Below are 15808 nucleotides of genomic sequence, written 5' to 3'. Positions count from 1 at the left end.
TTTATTTATTTCTTTTATTTTTATTATTTTTTTCTCTCTTTTCTTCTCACTTCCCTAATTTTAATCCAAAATTTAAGAGTTTCAAAAAGTCTCAGTCTTATGTGATTTACAAAATATTATTTTTAGACTACTAAAAAATATAGTTATTGAAATAAATCGAAAATTATACATCTCCTGATAGTTTATAGCCACTCATTTGAGTAATAATGAAATTATCTAAGATGCAAAATTAAAATAATTTAAACCAGAGGAGTATTATTTTTGTACTTTAGATCAATGTGTATTTTGTAAGATCATGAGTCCATCTTCTTTTCAGACGCCTATGAGAATGATCAAGTAATGAAGGACAAACCAGGTTAAAAACAAGTGAGTTTGTGTGGTTATGAAGTTTATTATGGAAGGATTGGTATCTGGTTCTGGCCAAATCGGCAACATAGGTCTTGATGGATGACTTGATTTGTGACAAAGTATTTTTGTTTGTAAGGATACGAGAATAATTTGATGGTTTAGTGGAGCCCCAAAGCTCAACTCAGTCTAGATAGACGTCATTACATAAATGAGTACTTTGTAATTAGTTGGAAGACCGTTTGTCTAGTAAATGCAGTGATAGCCGGAATCGCCGAAAAGTTTCCCGTCTTTTCAGTCTTCTATGAGGATTCCAAGAAAGTCGTTTGTCCAGATGTTGACCTAGGTAATGGATCAGGTTCGATATGAATAATTGTGGTTAAGTGATTTAAAGTCGAGTAGCCCCTTCGACTTTGCTAAATATGGCTGATACGTACGGCCTAGGATCTACTAAAACTTTATTAATTTCGAACCTGACGTAAAGAAATTCTCCGAGGAGCTTATTGTTTTCATCTGATATTTTAATTAGTTGAGAAGAGCACGGAAGAATAATGTTAGTACACTTTTTTAAATTCGATTTTTCTATATCTTATATTTTTTTAAATATCTATTGCCAGAAGTATATGCATTTGAAAGAATCTCTTTATAGCTAGAAATTTGTAAAATTGTATTATTTGATTAAAACTGAAACGGCAAAATTTAATTTCCACAGATTTTTCATTATAAGTGAAATGGAATCGAAGAAGCACAAGTAAGAAAAATCGATTTCTGAATTTGGGTTGCCTTACTTTAGAAAATGACACTAATGTAATAAATGTGTTGTATTATACATTAATCAGGTTAACTTAGAGGGATCGCTCAATTATTATTCATGCTAATAGTTTAGCATCATAACACATAGTATTTAGCACAAAGTGCATAAATATCTACATTTTCATGGTACGGACGATTTTGCAAGATATTTTTCATAAACTAAAGGAAGATTCGTTCAGGTAACGATTACGGTCAATTATAGATTGAAGTGTTTCCTATTTTTTAATGTCCCAGAAATTTTGAGGATAAATCTTTTAGTTCTGCTTTTAAAGATTCCTGTCTTTAAAGGTGAACAGCTCTGATGGGAAGTCATCCATAACTTGGGCCTTTTTTTCATTTCAGCATCTGACATCCAGGCTGCCTCATCAACTTTTGGCGGGTCAAAGTCCTTTATGCGGTCCTGCATTATTTTATGCCTTTTTTTTAATATTCTTTTCAATAATTTGATATCTTTAGGACCAGTCATTTAAAATATATATTTCTTTTATTCCTGCATTTTTTCCTTTCTAACACTGTTTTACAAATAACATAGGGAACTCTTATAGGTAACTATGTGAAGTCTATATAAAAAAAAAGAATTTTAATGATATTTAGCGGATTTGTGTATATCTATAGCATTATAAAAATCTTTATACGTTATAATAACCATATTCTACTTCGTAAAATATGTCATTCTGATTATGGTATGTTGTTCTAGAAAAATATAGGACCGTGCTAATACACGGATAGAAACCACAAAATAATATAGTTTCTAAATCGTGCAGAGTTGAAACAATAACGATAATGGTGAATACGGTTTCTGTATTTTGTTCTTTTGGGAAAGTCGTGTTTCCGTGATCGTTTCCGCAATTACAATTTTTTTAAAAAAGAAATAGTTTGTACTATCTGTTTAGGTTTGAAAAAAGTAAATCGATCTAGATAAATTTGTGCCAGTTTAAAATATACACAACCAAAACCTAAATTAACTTCGGATTTGTGTTGTGATGCTGAAGGATATTATTTTTTATAATTTTAATAACATTCACACCTTGTTTATTTTTTTAAGAATGCATTAACATTGCTTTTTGAACTTTACCTTAGACTTCAATACCCAATGGTTTCTTATTTTATAAAAACGAAAAATGTAATATTGGAAGAAGATAGTTGACCGTATGAAATAAATTGGAGAAAATGAAGTTCTGCTACCAACAGTACCAACTGTCCAGTACCAGTAAGTCCAGTACCACCAAGCAGAACTTCATTCTTACAGCTCTAACGAAGTCCTGTAAAGTGGGGTGAAACGTTGGTTAACAATAAATAGTTTTCTTTTACTATTTTGATACCTTTATTGACCGCCAAGTTTCAAGTATCTGTATAAGATCTTCCGAACAGCACCTTAAAAAATGTTTCTTGATTTCAGAGGTTGCAATGTGGAGGATATGGGAAGAAGGGTCTTAAAATATTCTTTTTTGTGTTTTTGGCGCATGTTTCGAAAATATTCTTTCTTTTTTTCGAAAATAGCTGTTCAAAAACGGTTCGTTGCATATATAAGTCTGTTATTTTCAATATTAGAGTTTATCGCGGTTTGTATACCATAGCACAAACCAATTTATCTTAAGCCATCTCCGAGGTATAAACCGTAGTCCAGTCACATTAGTTATGTTTTCCGCATTAAGACATGTAGTTTCAGAAATGTATAGGGGAAGGTCTCCTGAACAATCTTTCTTCATTTCAGTTGCCCTTGAATGGGAAAGGAATCTTAAAGATCAATTTTTTTTTTTTTTTTTAGTTTAGGTGCATATCTCAAAATGGTGCTTCGCTAATAAAATTGTATTATTTGACACCAAATTTAAAGCTTATGAAATTCCCTATAAAACTCCGTACCTAGTTTTATTCCAATCTATTGTCTTATCCGGACTAAAATGGAATATTCACGGAATTTATCGCCTCACGCGTCCTTTAAAATATGTTTGTATCCATTTCACAGGTAATGGAGATGCAATTGATGCAGGTTTTCCGCCAGGTTAAAGATTTTTTCCCAAACTTTCCATATTTACAGGCCATATTTATAGGGATAAAATTTATTATATCATTTTGTAGTGAACGTCAAAATCTTTTGTAAAGTATTCAATTTTCTGTGTGAACCAGTGCACCATTTTCTATAAATACGCTAAAAACTCAAAAAGATACCTTTCCCATCTAATTGTCGGAGAATAAAATCGACAGAAATTTATAACAGACAGATCAACCGAAAAGATTATGTATACTGTCCTTTCATCTGCTAACGGCAACTCTGCCACTGAATCTTTTCATTTTCATATTAGAAATATATTTTCTGAATAGCATAGTTATGATGTCTAATAATAAACTATAGTTAATCAAAATTTTACAATGTTATTAGATACAGTTACTTATGTTCTAGAGATGACGAGAACGGGGTCCTCCTCCCAGCTAGGAGAACTACGGCGGTACAGCAAAGGATTACGGTGAGTTACTTACTTTAAGTTAAATAAATATTTACTTCAAATTCTAATAGAAATATATAACAATAAATATAACCTAATAAATTATATATTAGAATAAATGGTCTTATAATAATGTAAAGTACTAAATAACTTTAGATCAATATAATATTACCTATTTCTGGCTTCTGGTAATTAAATGCAGAAGTTAATTGTTTTAAGATTTAAATTATAATGCCGCAAATATTGTTTCAAAACATTGTTATTTTCATATACATTCTTTTCACTTTCTGGTTATTATTGTTTAAATAAAATAAATTGTATCCAAATGGAAGTCTCAAAACATTATTTATTTTCTGAAAATTCCAACGTTTTGGCCAATTAGGCCATCATCAAGGACAATCTATCACAAAACTGCTTTTATTATACATGGATTCTTAACAATTTTAGCAATAAATAATATTTTTATCAAATAACGATGTTATTATATAACATATATTAAATCAATAGGTTATATAATAACATCGTTATTTGATAAAAATATTATTTTTAGCAATAAATAATATTATTAATAAATAACATACCTTAAAAACCAATTTACACTCACATAAATTATTTAAATTTTTTTTCTTCAGTCTATTCTGCTCTGGTCATTAGTTTCAAAAATTACCCTATGAGATAATAAAACATTAGGGGGTTATATTAATTTAATTATAAGCTATCCTTATCTTGAATCTAATTATCTATTATACCACTATTTTATTAATATTAAACTTTTAATTATAATCAATTTAACTCTATTACACCTTGTTATCTTAACAATATTCGTAACCTTCCTTACTCTGAAGTTAAGCACAACTTTTATTTATTTCAAAGTTATTTGTGTTAAAATCCTTATTTCTTTTATTCTCAAAATTCATATTGATCAAAGTTAATTTTAAATATTAATATAATTTTTACCCATATTTTTCATAAATTAATTTTGCTTAAAACCTCAGCATAGTTCAGATTTCTAGTGTCTGTTTTAAAATTCACAGTATAATTAATGTGTTCTGATATGTCAGTAGACTCGAGTATTTTTCTTTTAATATTATTTTTTTTTTTTATGTAAAATTATTGTATTTCCAAAATCTAAATTATACTGGTGTTTAGCTGCATGCTGCACAAGTGCTATTTTATTCGGACCCTTATCCTTGTTTTTTATATCATTACTGTGTTGATACATTATGTAAATTAGTTTTTAAGGTATGTCATTTATTAATAATATTGTTGATTATAAAATAGTTAAGAATCAGTGTATAATAAAAGCTTTTTTTGTGATAGATTGTCCTTGAGGATGGCCGAATTGGTCGAAACGTTAGAGTTTTAAGAAAATAAATAATTTAATTATATTATTTCAATTTCTTGAGACAAGGTAATTATTTATTAAATAAATCAAAACTTGTATCCTTTTTTGTCTCAACACTTTTTATTTTCCATCAGTCCAACGTTTCGGCCATTTTAGCCATCCTCAACGACATCTTCAATTATAAATTCTTCCTAAGAATTTATAATAATAATAAATGGTTTGTGTATATAGTATGGTAGTGATTTTGGTGGATAATTTTAAAATAAGAAAAATTATATATTTTTATGATTTACAAAAAAAATAGGTTTTTAACTTATAATTAATGAATGACCTGGGCAGAATAGCCTGCAAAAGAAATTCTAAATTTAACGTGAAGAAGAATTTATAATTGAAGATGTCCTTGAGGATGGCTAAAATGGCCGAAACGTTGGACTGTTGAAAAATAAAAAGTGTTGAGACAAAAAAGGATACAAGATTTGATTTATTAAAAAAATAAATAATGTTTTGAGATTTTAATTTGAATACAACTGATTTTATTTTTAAAAAATTTCTCTTCCTCTATATGAATAAATTCGATCCCCTAGGACCAAAGAGGGTGCGCACGAAGTTGAATGTCTAAGGATAAGAAATATATAGATTTTATTTTAATTATCAAAACAAATGAGAACTTTTTTTCAACAAATACAAAATAATTTCATTGTTGAGAACTTAATTATTAATTATGTATTTGCTGGATGAGGGATATAATATCTCATCTCACGTTTAAGGATGAATAGTAGTGTAGACGCATTAGATAATGACGTCATCACATTTACTCTTACATCGCAGTACCCTCGAACAGTAGACCTGGGTAGGCAATCGCAAGAAATATGCGATGTATAATACAAGAGCTGCTGGTTGTTAAGAGACCTCAAAGCCGACTGACTTTAAAACATATGAAGTTGCAGCTAGTAAACCCTTTCTTGCAAAACAGCCCTATTTACAATATAATATTTTACAATTACAAACTTATAGCTTAAATGTCACTTTTAATTGTATAAGTTATACAACTAAGTGTAGTTATCATAACTACACTACTGAACATAATTCGACAAAATTTACAACCTGGTAAAATAAGAGCAAAATGAAAAGTCTTCAACTAATTTCTTCAAAGCACATCGTTAGAAAATTGGCCTCTTTTCATCCCAGACTTAAAGTGTCGGAATTTGGATATATTAAGAAAAAAACATTGATGAAGATATTTCATTATATAAGTATATTGAGGAAGAAAGAAAGATTATTGAGATCCTCCACTTTTTTGTTGGAAACCTAAAAAAGAATTAATTCTTTCTACCGGAAACCTTGACAGTAGAACAGCTAGAGGTCCAGCAATTATTCCCTTTAGGGATAGAATTTCAAAGAAGTTGTGACATCCCAAGGCTCCAGCATATACACCATGTAGGATTATATATAATAGTATTTATAAAAAATATAGAGGAAGAAAAGTAGATGATTATTTACTTGAATATATAATATTATAAAAATGCTTCATTGGTAGGAAACTAAATGAGGACGAAGGACGACATATGCCCAAAAAACATTTTCTTGCATAAGCCGGAATATATGAAGAAGATGTTATGGCCAAGGAGGACATGGATTCAAGATGTGAAGGAGGGAATGGGTGCAAGAGGCCTACAGGAGGAGTGATTTCATAGAAGATTAAGAAGGGAAAGAAATCTGGAAAATGGAGCACAATAACTGCACAAAGTGGAAATAGTAAAATAACAAATGTTATTGTTAACATATTGTTTTCGGAGTAATAAAAAATATACATTTTTTCGCAAACTGTGAATAAGGCATATGTCGCAGATAGTTTAATATTTTTTTACGTTTCCCGACAACAATGTGTTAAAGATTAATAATACTTTCAATTTTACTACTTTTAAATATTAAAAATAACATTCATTTAAGGTTTTTGAAATTTAAATACTGCACTACACAGAAAATGTATACAGACTAAGATTTTTAAAAACAGTTACAAATAATTTAATTACAATAAGTAAATAAGTATTTTGGATTCATAGAAACTCAAGGATTACAAATAGAACGATTGCTCACGCGTCAAAAAGGAAAAATGGAAATCCGCTAATGACTTGAATAATATGGAATAGAAGAAGAGCGTGTCGAGATCGGAAGAAGCCAAGAAGCAAACCAATTAGTTCAGGGAAGAACAGACCACGGAAAGGGAGAGAGAAATATTGCCGACAGTTCCAAGGAATATAATGAACTGAAAAAAACCTTAGAGTTGAATAAAGATAATTATGAGAAACTACAATATCTTCTGAGCTAGAACAGCTTTCCAACATCCAACTTCAACAGGAAAAGTGTACTTCGTAAATAAAAAGTAAGATTTTTTTTTAATAACAAGAATATTTTCTCCGCAGAGAAAGCAAAGCGAACCGGCTGAAGCGATCTTGGGTAAGTTAGGGTATAATGTGGTTATTGCCATGTACACAGGAGCAGGTAATCTTTGTCACAACAGAAAGTGTGATTCTTGAAATTACAATACTATTACAATACTTCTAGTGCAAGAGCCGGGAAGAAAATAAGGCAGTTATCTCACCCCAATTTTTGATTACTTTAATGAAAACTATGTATAATTAATAGTCAAAATTGATGAGTCTGCCAACTATAGGTAGAGGGAATAAAAAATGGCGGCTATTTCAAAACCTTAAAAAACACTAAATTTTCATTCGGAGCTCTATATCTTAAAAACTACCAACAACATTAGAAAACCTAAGGCACATTATTTATAGAAGAGTAAATTTGCCGAAATGTTAGTCTTAAAAGAGCTATTTATGTCCAATTGTTCTCTAGATATAGCTTTTTAAAAAGCAAAATTTCGTAAAAATCTACTGAAAGATTAGTAGTTAGTTAATTTATTTTGAGAAATCTATATCTCAGGAACTATGAGACGTATAGATGTCTATTAGCACTCAAATTAAAGCTAGTTTAATGGACTATAAATAAGTATGTGACCTTCGTAGGAATAGTAGTTTTCATAATATTTGCTAAAATAAATTGATTTATAGTTGTTCGGACAATAAGTTTGATTTATGAAAAACTTCATTTCAGAAACCATTAGACGTACAGATGTTTGCTAGCACTCAAATTAAAGCTGGTTAAATTTACTACAAAATAGTTAATTATGTTTATCTTTGTCGGAGTAGTAGTTTTTATGATATTTGACAAAATAAACTCACAAAATGTTAATTTATAGTTGTTCGTATAAAATGTTGGATTTTTGAAAAATTCCTGCCAACAATAAAAATAAAGGAAATTTAACTTACTATAAAGTAGTTTATGACACTTATCTTCGTAGGGGTAGTAGTTTTTATGATATTCACATATAAATTTGACAAATGAAAATTTGACCGAGCAACTATAAATCAATTTATTTTAGCAAATTTCATGTAAACTATTACTCCATAAACATCTTAAATACTTTATAGCTCATTAAACTAGCTTTAATTTGAGTGCTAATAAACATCTGTACGTCAAATAGTTTTTGAGATATAGATTTTTCAAAATAAATTCACTAACTACTGATCTTTTAGTACGTCACATACAACATTTTAATGAAATGTTGCTTTTTAAAAAGCTATATCTCGAAAACTATTTAACGTAAATAACTCTATTAGGGCTCATATTTTAGCAAATTCACTCTTCTTTAAATGACGTTCTCTTAGATTTTCTAGTGTTGTTGGTAGTTTTTATGATATAGAGCTGCGAATGAAAAATTAGTTTTTTTATAGCTTTGAAACAGCCACCATTTTTTATTCCCCCTACCTATACTTGGCAGACTCATCAATTTTGACTATTTAATATAAATAGTTTTCATTAAAGTAATCAAAAATTGGGGTGAGATAACTGCCTTTTTTCTCCTCTTGGGCTCTTGTACTATTCTTATGGTTATTCAAAGATACGAAGAGTCTTAGGCAAAGAAACAGCATTATTGTATTTCTGGTTGTAAATATAAAATAATGGTCTCAAGTGAGGTTATAAATACATTATGGAATATATTTTGCCCACAAAATATATACAATATAATATAAAGTAGGATTTAATATTGCAACTCAAAATTGACTCATAAAATAGTAAATGTATTTTACATTGCGTTGTGAACAAATCAGAATGTGAGGAAATCATAAAAATAGTTTTATTGGTAATTGGTTTACTGTTATATAAAATTAAATATTACACCTTAAAATAAAAATAATTGATATGAGTAGAATAATATCTTAATCACACACTGAAGCTAAATTAATGATCAATTTAGTTTTTATATGCCCGTTATTCTATAACATTATTACTATAATTTTATTAATAATTAAAATATTTAGTAAAAGCATTTATGTTAATATAAAAATTCTTTAATTATTAGTTATTATTTAATAAAGAATACGAAATTGTTCCCACTTATTCTGAACTGACAACTAAAAACTAAACCTGTTTATAATTAGCTCCAAGTAATTTTCTTTGGCATCTCTCAATTTTTAATCTTTTAAAGTTTTCGCTTATAGACCTACTTCTAGGTTACAAATTCATTTAATATTTGACAGAATACACAAAACAGACGGTAACTTTTGTACATCATATTGGATAAGGTAATATTTTTAATCGAAAGACGGAATTACAAATGGAGGAAATTGGTGGATGTTTGAGACATAGAGGTAATTTTTGACAGATAATTACAAACAATGTTAAATAATGAAATTATCAAATATCCGGTGAGGATTGTTCTATTGGCTACACTTTCCCAATCTGTTGTGGGGTTTCGCCAGGACGGAACCAATGGCAGTTCAGTACAATACTCCTTTTCTTCAGGTGCAATAGCACGTTGTATTATTATCACAGCCAAGTTTACTTTCGAGAAATAACCGGCATGCATTCAGTGAATTCTCTTCAGCAGTTTCTCCAAGAAGCACCTGAAAGATCCTCACTTCTCCCTCTGATAAAGTTTGCCTGTGTCGGCCACCTTATCACAGTAAGTGTTTTTTATATCTAAAGTTATCGCTCACTTCCTCTTTCACTACTTTGTTTCTGGAATTTGTAAGAGCTAACTACGTTTTACGCTTTACTCTTATTTTTACCTTCGGAATAATAAATAAAGATTAATATTTTTATAAAAAGTAAAAATTTATTTTATTTTAAAAATCAGAAATAATCGTGAATTTATAATAATAATAAGTAGCATTTTTTGCAATCAACACTTTCTAGGCGCAAGCAAAACACTAATCATCCGATATGAATTCGTCTTAAAATTTCATTTGTCTACCAGAATGCATAAAAGAAGTATCCCCATTGGAAATTCAAGATTTAGATGCGCTGGAGAAGACACTGTATAAGGTTAGAAACTTAAAAATACACTAAGGACTACATGTTGCATTACCCAGAAAAAATAAAATCTAAATTTCAAAAATTTTAGAAGTTAGTAGCGGTGAGCATTTCTACTGGGACCCCTCTGTATGTATAGTGTTTTTTGTTTTTTTATTTAGTCACAATTTATCACGTTGTTTAGAATACATGTGCAAACATTTGCAAATAAAATTTTTCAACATATCCTGTGTTCTTTGCAACAGGACAGTTACTCTACCGAACGATAAACCTAACCTAAGGGATGAGAAGATTGTATATTTGGAAATACAATTTTAGTATAGTGGAACTATATAATAGTATAATTATAATATTCAGATTATGTTATTTTCAAGTAATGTGCCACACTTATTGTATATGTCTACTGGGAGGTCTAACGCCAATTTGATATATTGGTGATTATTAGAGTAGAATAATAGTTGAAAAACAATCCCACAATAAACAAATAGTTTTATATTATTTTTACATTATTTATTTGTTTGGCATTCAAAATATAGTTGTCAGTTACCAGTAGTTAGTTACTGGTTTTTTAAAACATGTTTCGATTCAGTAATTTCTGTTTCGATTGAAATAAATTTTATAAAGAACATCAACCTGTTTTTTTTTATTAGTTTTAATAGATATAATAACTGACTTTTTCTTTTTTTTTGGTCTTGTTTAAAAGCGTAAAACCTTTCGGTCATCAACGTCTATGGATTATCATAATTATATAGCAACACACACGAACAGAAATTCACTGAAGCATACACGTAAATGATTCTAACGTAAGAAAAAAAATTAAAATTGAAGAAAAATTAGCTTTCACCAATGTGACTTTAGCTTCCTGATCCGTGAGAGTTTTAGATATATAGTGTTGGTAAATAGTGAGAGCACCAAAAATATGTTTAATAGTGAGAATGGACTTACATAATCAGCACTTTGAAGGTGGCAGTTTTCTAATATGAGAGTGCGTAAGGACAGTATGGACTATTCTCAAGTGGGTTAGAGCAGCTTCCTCACTGCGGCCTCAACGAATTTATTTTAATTTACTGGGAGAGCTTTCACCCACAATCTTTCAGATATTTTTATTTTAAGAGCTCTACTGAGATTGACTCTCTGGCAGTTTTTTCAGGGAACTTTTATTAATATTTATCAAATACCCGACCAGTGTTGTAATTTCTCAATAAAGTGCCAAGCTCTTAATGATGTTTGCACATTTTTAATACCCGGAGATCATTCAAACCATAAAACAACATATTATCTTTAATTTTAAACTAAGTTATAACTATTAAATTCAAATATGTTTTTCATTTGTCATTGACGCCGTAAAATATATTTATAACGTGCTCGCTTACATGTAAATATATCAAGCTCAAAGAGTGCGTGGGTGCTAAGAGGAAAACGTTTAGCCAACAACCTTTCAAACATAATTAAACGACTTCATCAGCTTATACCGTGTGTAGATCGAGCCAGATAACAGCTGACATATATCCCCGAGAACTTGACAGTCGTCAAGACTACTTACTGGACTGGAGACATCTAGGTCACACCAGTCAATGTCTAAGCGTTCTTGTTTCCTCATATTGGTAAACTAACCATTTATTTTTTTTTCCCTGATACTTTAGTACCTATGGCAGTAGTGAGTATTAGCAAAACGTTTTAATATTTGAAACATTCCTAATCATATTATTTTGCTGCTCTAACATACCTTTAATTTTGTATAATTAAAAAAAAAAATAAACAGCTCTCATTGTAACCAATAATAAACAATGGATAAATACAAAATATCACAAAATTTCAAGAATAAGGAAAAGAGAAAAAATGAAAAATAGAGACATCCGATTCGAACAGGAAAAGCAGCAACCGAAAATCTTTCCTTATCGCCTATATATAGTACAAGAACCCAAGAGGAGAAAAAAAGCAGTTATTTCATCACAATCTTTTATTACTTTAAAGAAAATTATGTACAATTATTAGTCAAAATTGGTGAGTCTGCCGAGTATACTTAAAGGGAATAAAAAATGGCTGCTGTTTCAAAATATTTAAAAAAGTTAATTTTTCATTTGGAGCTCTACATCTTTAAACCTACCAACAACACTAAGAGAACATCATTTAAAGTAGAGTAAATGTCCTAAAATGTGAGCCCTAAAAAACGTTCAATAGTTCTCGAGATATAGCTTTTTAAAAAGCAACATTTCATAAAAACGTTGTACAGAATATACTGGAAGATCAGCAGTTAGTGAACTTATTTTGAGAAATCTATAACTCAAAAACCATTCGACATACAGATGTCTATTAGCATTCAAATTAAAGCCAGTTCAATGTACAATACAGTAGTCTATGACGTTTAGCTTAATAGGAATTGTAGTTTTCATGATATTTGGTAAAATAAAGTGATTTATAGTTGTCTGGACAATAAGTTTGATTTATGAAAAACTTTATTTCAGAAACCATAGGACGTACTATCTATCAGCACTCAAATTGAAGCTAGTTAAATTAACTATAAAATGTGCTAAATTTATATTCATATGCGAATATCATAAAAACTCCTACCCTTACGAAGATATGTGTCATAAGCTAATTTATAGTTAGTTAAATTTACTTTATTTTAAGTGCTAGCAGATATATGTACGTGTTATGGTTCTAGAGATATATTTTTTCAAAAATTAAAATGTTTGATTTTACCTGAACATCTAGAAATTAGCATTTTGTTAACATTAATTTGACATTTGAATAAATATCATAAAAAATACTACTCATACAAAGATAAACTCTACACTATATTTTATAGTAAATTTAACTAGCTTTGAGTGCTGGCAGACATCTGTACATCTTATGGTTTCAGAAATAAAGTTTTTCATAAATCAAACATATTGTCTGAACGTCTATAAATCAATTTATTTAGCAAATATCATGAACTACTACTACTATTCCTACGAAGATAAAGGCCATAAACTACTTTATAGTACATTAAACTTGCTTTAATTTGAGTGCTAATAATACGTCATGCAGAAGCTACGTAGATATAGATTTCTCGAAATATATTCACTAACTACTAATCTTTCAGTACATTTATATGAAATGTTGCTTTCAAAAAGCTATATCTCGAGAACCATTGAACATGAATATCTCTATTAGGGCTAATATTTTAGCAAATCTAGTCTGCTTTAAATCATGTTCTCTTAGGTTTTCTAGTGCTGATAATTTTAAAGATACCGAGCTCCAAATGAAAAAATAATTTTATTTAACGTGTTTCGTAGCAGCCGCCATTTTTTATTCCCCCTACCTATACTTAGTAGACTCATCAATTTTGACTAGTTATTATACATAGTTCTCATTAAAGCTATAAAAAATTGGGTTAAAATAACTGCCCTTTTTTTTTCTCTTATTGGGCTCTTGTACTATTACGACAGGTTATCTTTTTTTAAACTGTTATATTCTTGGTATGGACTAAATTTATATTCGAGAAACCCTGAAATATTAATTTTATAGCAACAGAAAATTTTTAAAAATCACCTTCTCCGAGTTTTAGATTTTTTTTTGGGGGGGGGGGAATCACATAAATAACGAAACTTCAACTTGGAAACGTGTGTAGTGCGGTGAGTGAAAGTTGCGTGATGCGTGCACATCAATTTTTTAGATTTACATAAATATTAACAAGATTAAGTTAAAAATTAGTTTAAAATAATGAAGAAGATGCGGGGGATAATCATGGTTGCAGTAAAAAAAAAACAAAAATAGTTAACGACTATTTATTTTCCGACGTAGTGCCCCACTTTGTAGAGCTTCATCACGGCTAAAATGATACAAAAACAACATTTTACATACATTCAAAAACATTTTGACATATTAAAATAACAAGATACAAAGAGGTAAATTAAGGTAGGGTTAAAATTATGTAAAATTAAGTGAAAGAAAATTATATACAAAAAAAAAAAAATAGTATTAAAAAAAACAGTGATAAAATTAGAAAAAAAATTAAAGATGTCAATGATGTTAAAAATGTACAGTAGACGCAATAAAAGGATAGTGGATTTGAGGAGAAAAAAATTTAACTTAAATTAAATTTAACACACTAAAAGACGGAAAATAAGGAAGCTGAGATTAAAGAAAGGATAATTAAAAATAAAATTAACAAAATGTAATACAACCCTGACCATCTCCTTCATTTTTTATAATTAATAAAAATAATAATAATTGTGTAAAGAAACAAATCAGGGAAAAATTGTGTGAAACTTCATAGCATCTGGAAGGTAACCTGCTTCAGGAAACGTAAATTAAATGAGAATTATGGTGAAAAAATAGAAAAGAAAAACAGTTGTTTGTTAACTTTACATTTTACATTATTTCGTACTTAAAGAGGTCAATAACCTTAACAAATAAGGGTTATTATTATCAAGTATTGTCTTTGTGTATCGTCATGTTTGTAAAACTATTTCTTTTCCGGAATCTATTCCCTATGTTTTTTAATGAAACAAAGTGAAATAGATGAATAAATACTTATCTTTTTTAAGCACAATGTTATCTCTACTCCCCTTTCCCCCCACCATTTATTTACAGGTGATATTCATGCCGTGTTCTTAAATAACTTTAAAAAAAATATCGAACATTTTTCTCGGGTCAATGTTTTTTAAAGTTACTGCTCACTTTGTTTTCTCAGGTAAATTTCGGATTTTATTCAGTTCATCAAATGCCTCTATTCTCGAACACTTATGTTTCACGAGACCTATATATATTTATAAATATATCAGTGTCTAAATTAAAAATAACAAATTTTAAATCGATAAATAAGCAGAAGAAACAAAGGTTTGTTTTGCTTTGTTAATAGTCTTGATGTCCTTCATAACATCTCCAAAATCCTTGTTTTAGCTAAGCTGTACAAAAAAAGTAAAATAAAATAAATAACACATATGTTCGAATCCATCACGGAAACACTTTTCATTTCACATTTTTTTATCGGCCAACGAAGATTAACGTTTTCAATATATTCTTAAAACGTGATCCTTGTTTCTACAGCTTCTATCCTGATTTTTTTATTCTTGTGAATGTTGTTGTTTTTTTTTAATTTACTTAACAACATTCAGTTACATAATATCTCTCAATTATTTTTTACTTATCACTTTATTACTTTACTTATTTATTTATTACTTTTTATATTTATTATTTTAATTTTATTGTATTTGTTTCTTTATACGTGATTATTTATATCCTAGTATCCATGTAAATATTGGTTCAATTCTGATTATATTTTACTTTTGTATATATACATAAATTTTTAATTTATTGTGTCGATAAATTATATCTTATATGTATTAAGAGGGAAAACATGTAGAGGGTAATGAGGAATATATATTTAGAGTTGTTAGAGAAAAATGAAAAGAAAATAATAATAATAAAAGGTAAAAAACAAAGAACGATGTATAAGAACGATAAAATCTAAAGGAATACATAATGGATAACACGCAAA

General features: G+C 28.9%; 1 protein-coding gene across 2 annotated transcripts in view; it reads left to right on the top strand.

The window, feature by feature from the left end:
* Positions 1-15808, top strand: part of sprt (PDZ domain-containing protein sprite) — a 149926-nt gene that overhangs the window by 58103 nt on the left and 76015 nt on the right. For both annotated transcript variants that reach the window (XM_014428270.3, XM_014428271.3), the window contains exon 2: positions 3560-3623. In XM_014428270.3, coding sequence (XP_014283756.1) covers positions 3562-3623 — 62 coding nt within the window. In that variant the 5' untranslated portion in view covers positions 3560-3561. The remainder of the gene's footprint in view (positions 1-3559; positions 3624-15808) is intronic.

Source organism: Halyomorpha halys, unplaced genomic scaffold, assembly GCF_000696795.3.
Source record: "Halyomorpha halys isolate HHAL.00 unplaced genomic scaffold, Hhal_1.1 Scaffold708.1, whole genome shotgun sequence".
In the NCBI taxonomy this organism is placed as follows: Eukaryota; Metazoa; Arthropoda; class Insecta; order Hemiptera; family Pentatomidae; genus Halyomorpha; species Halyomorpha halys.
Note: the sequence above shows the minus strand (reverse complement) of the source record. Positions and strands in the feature narration are given on the sequence as shown.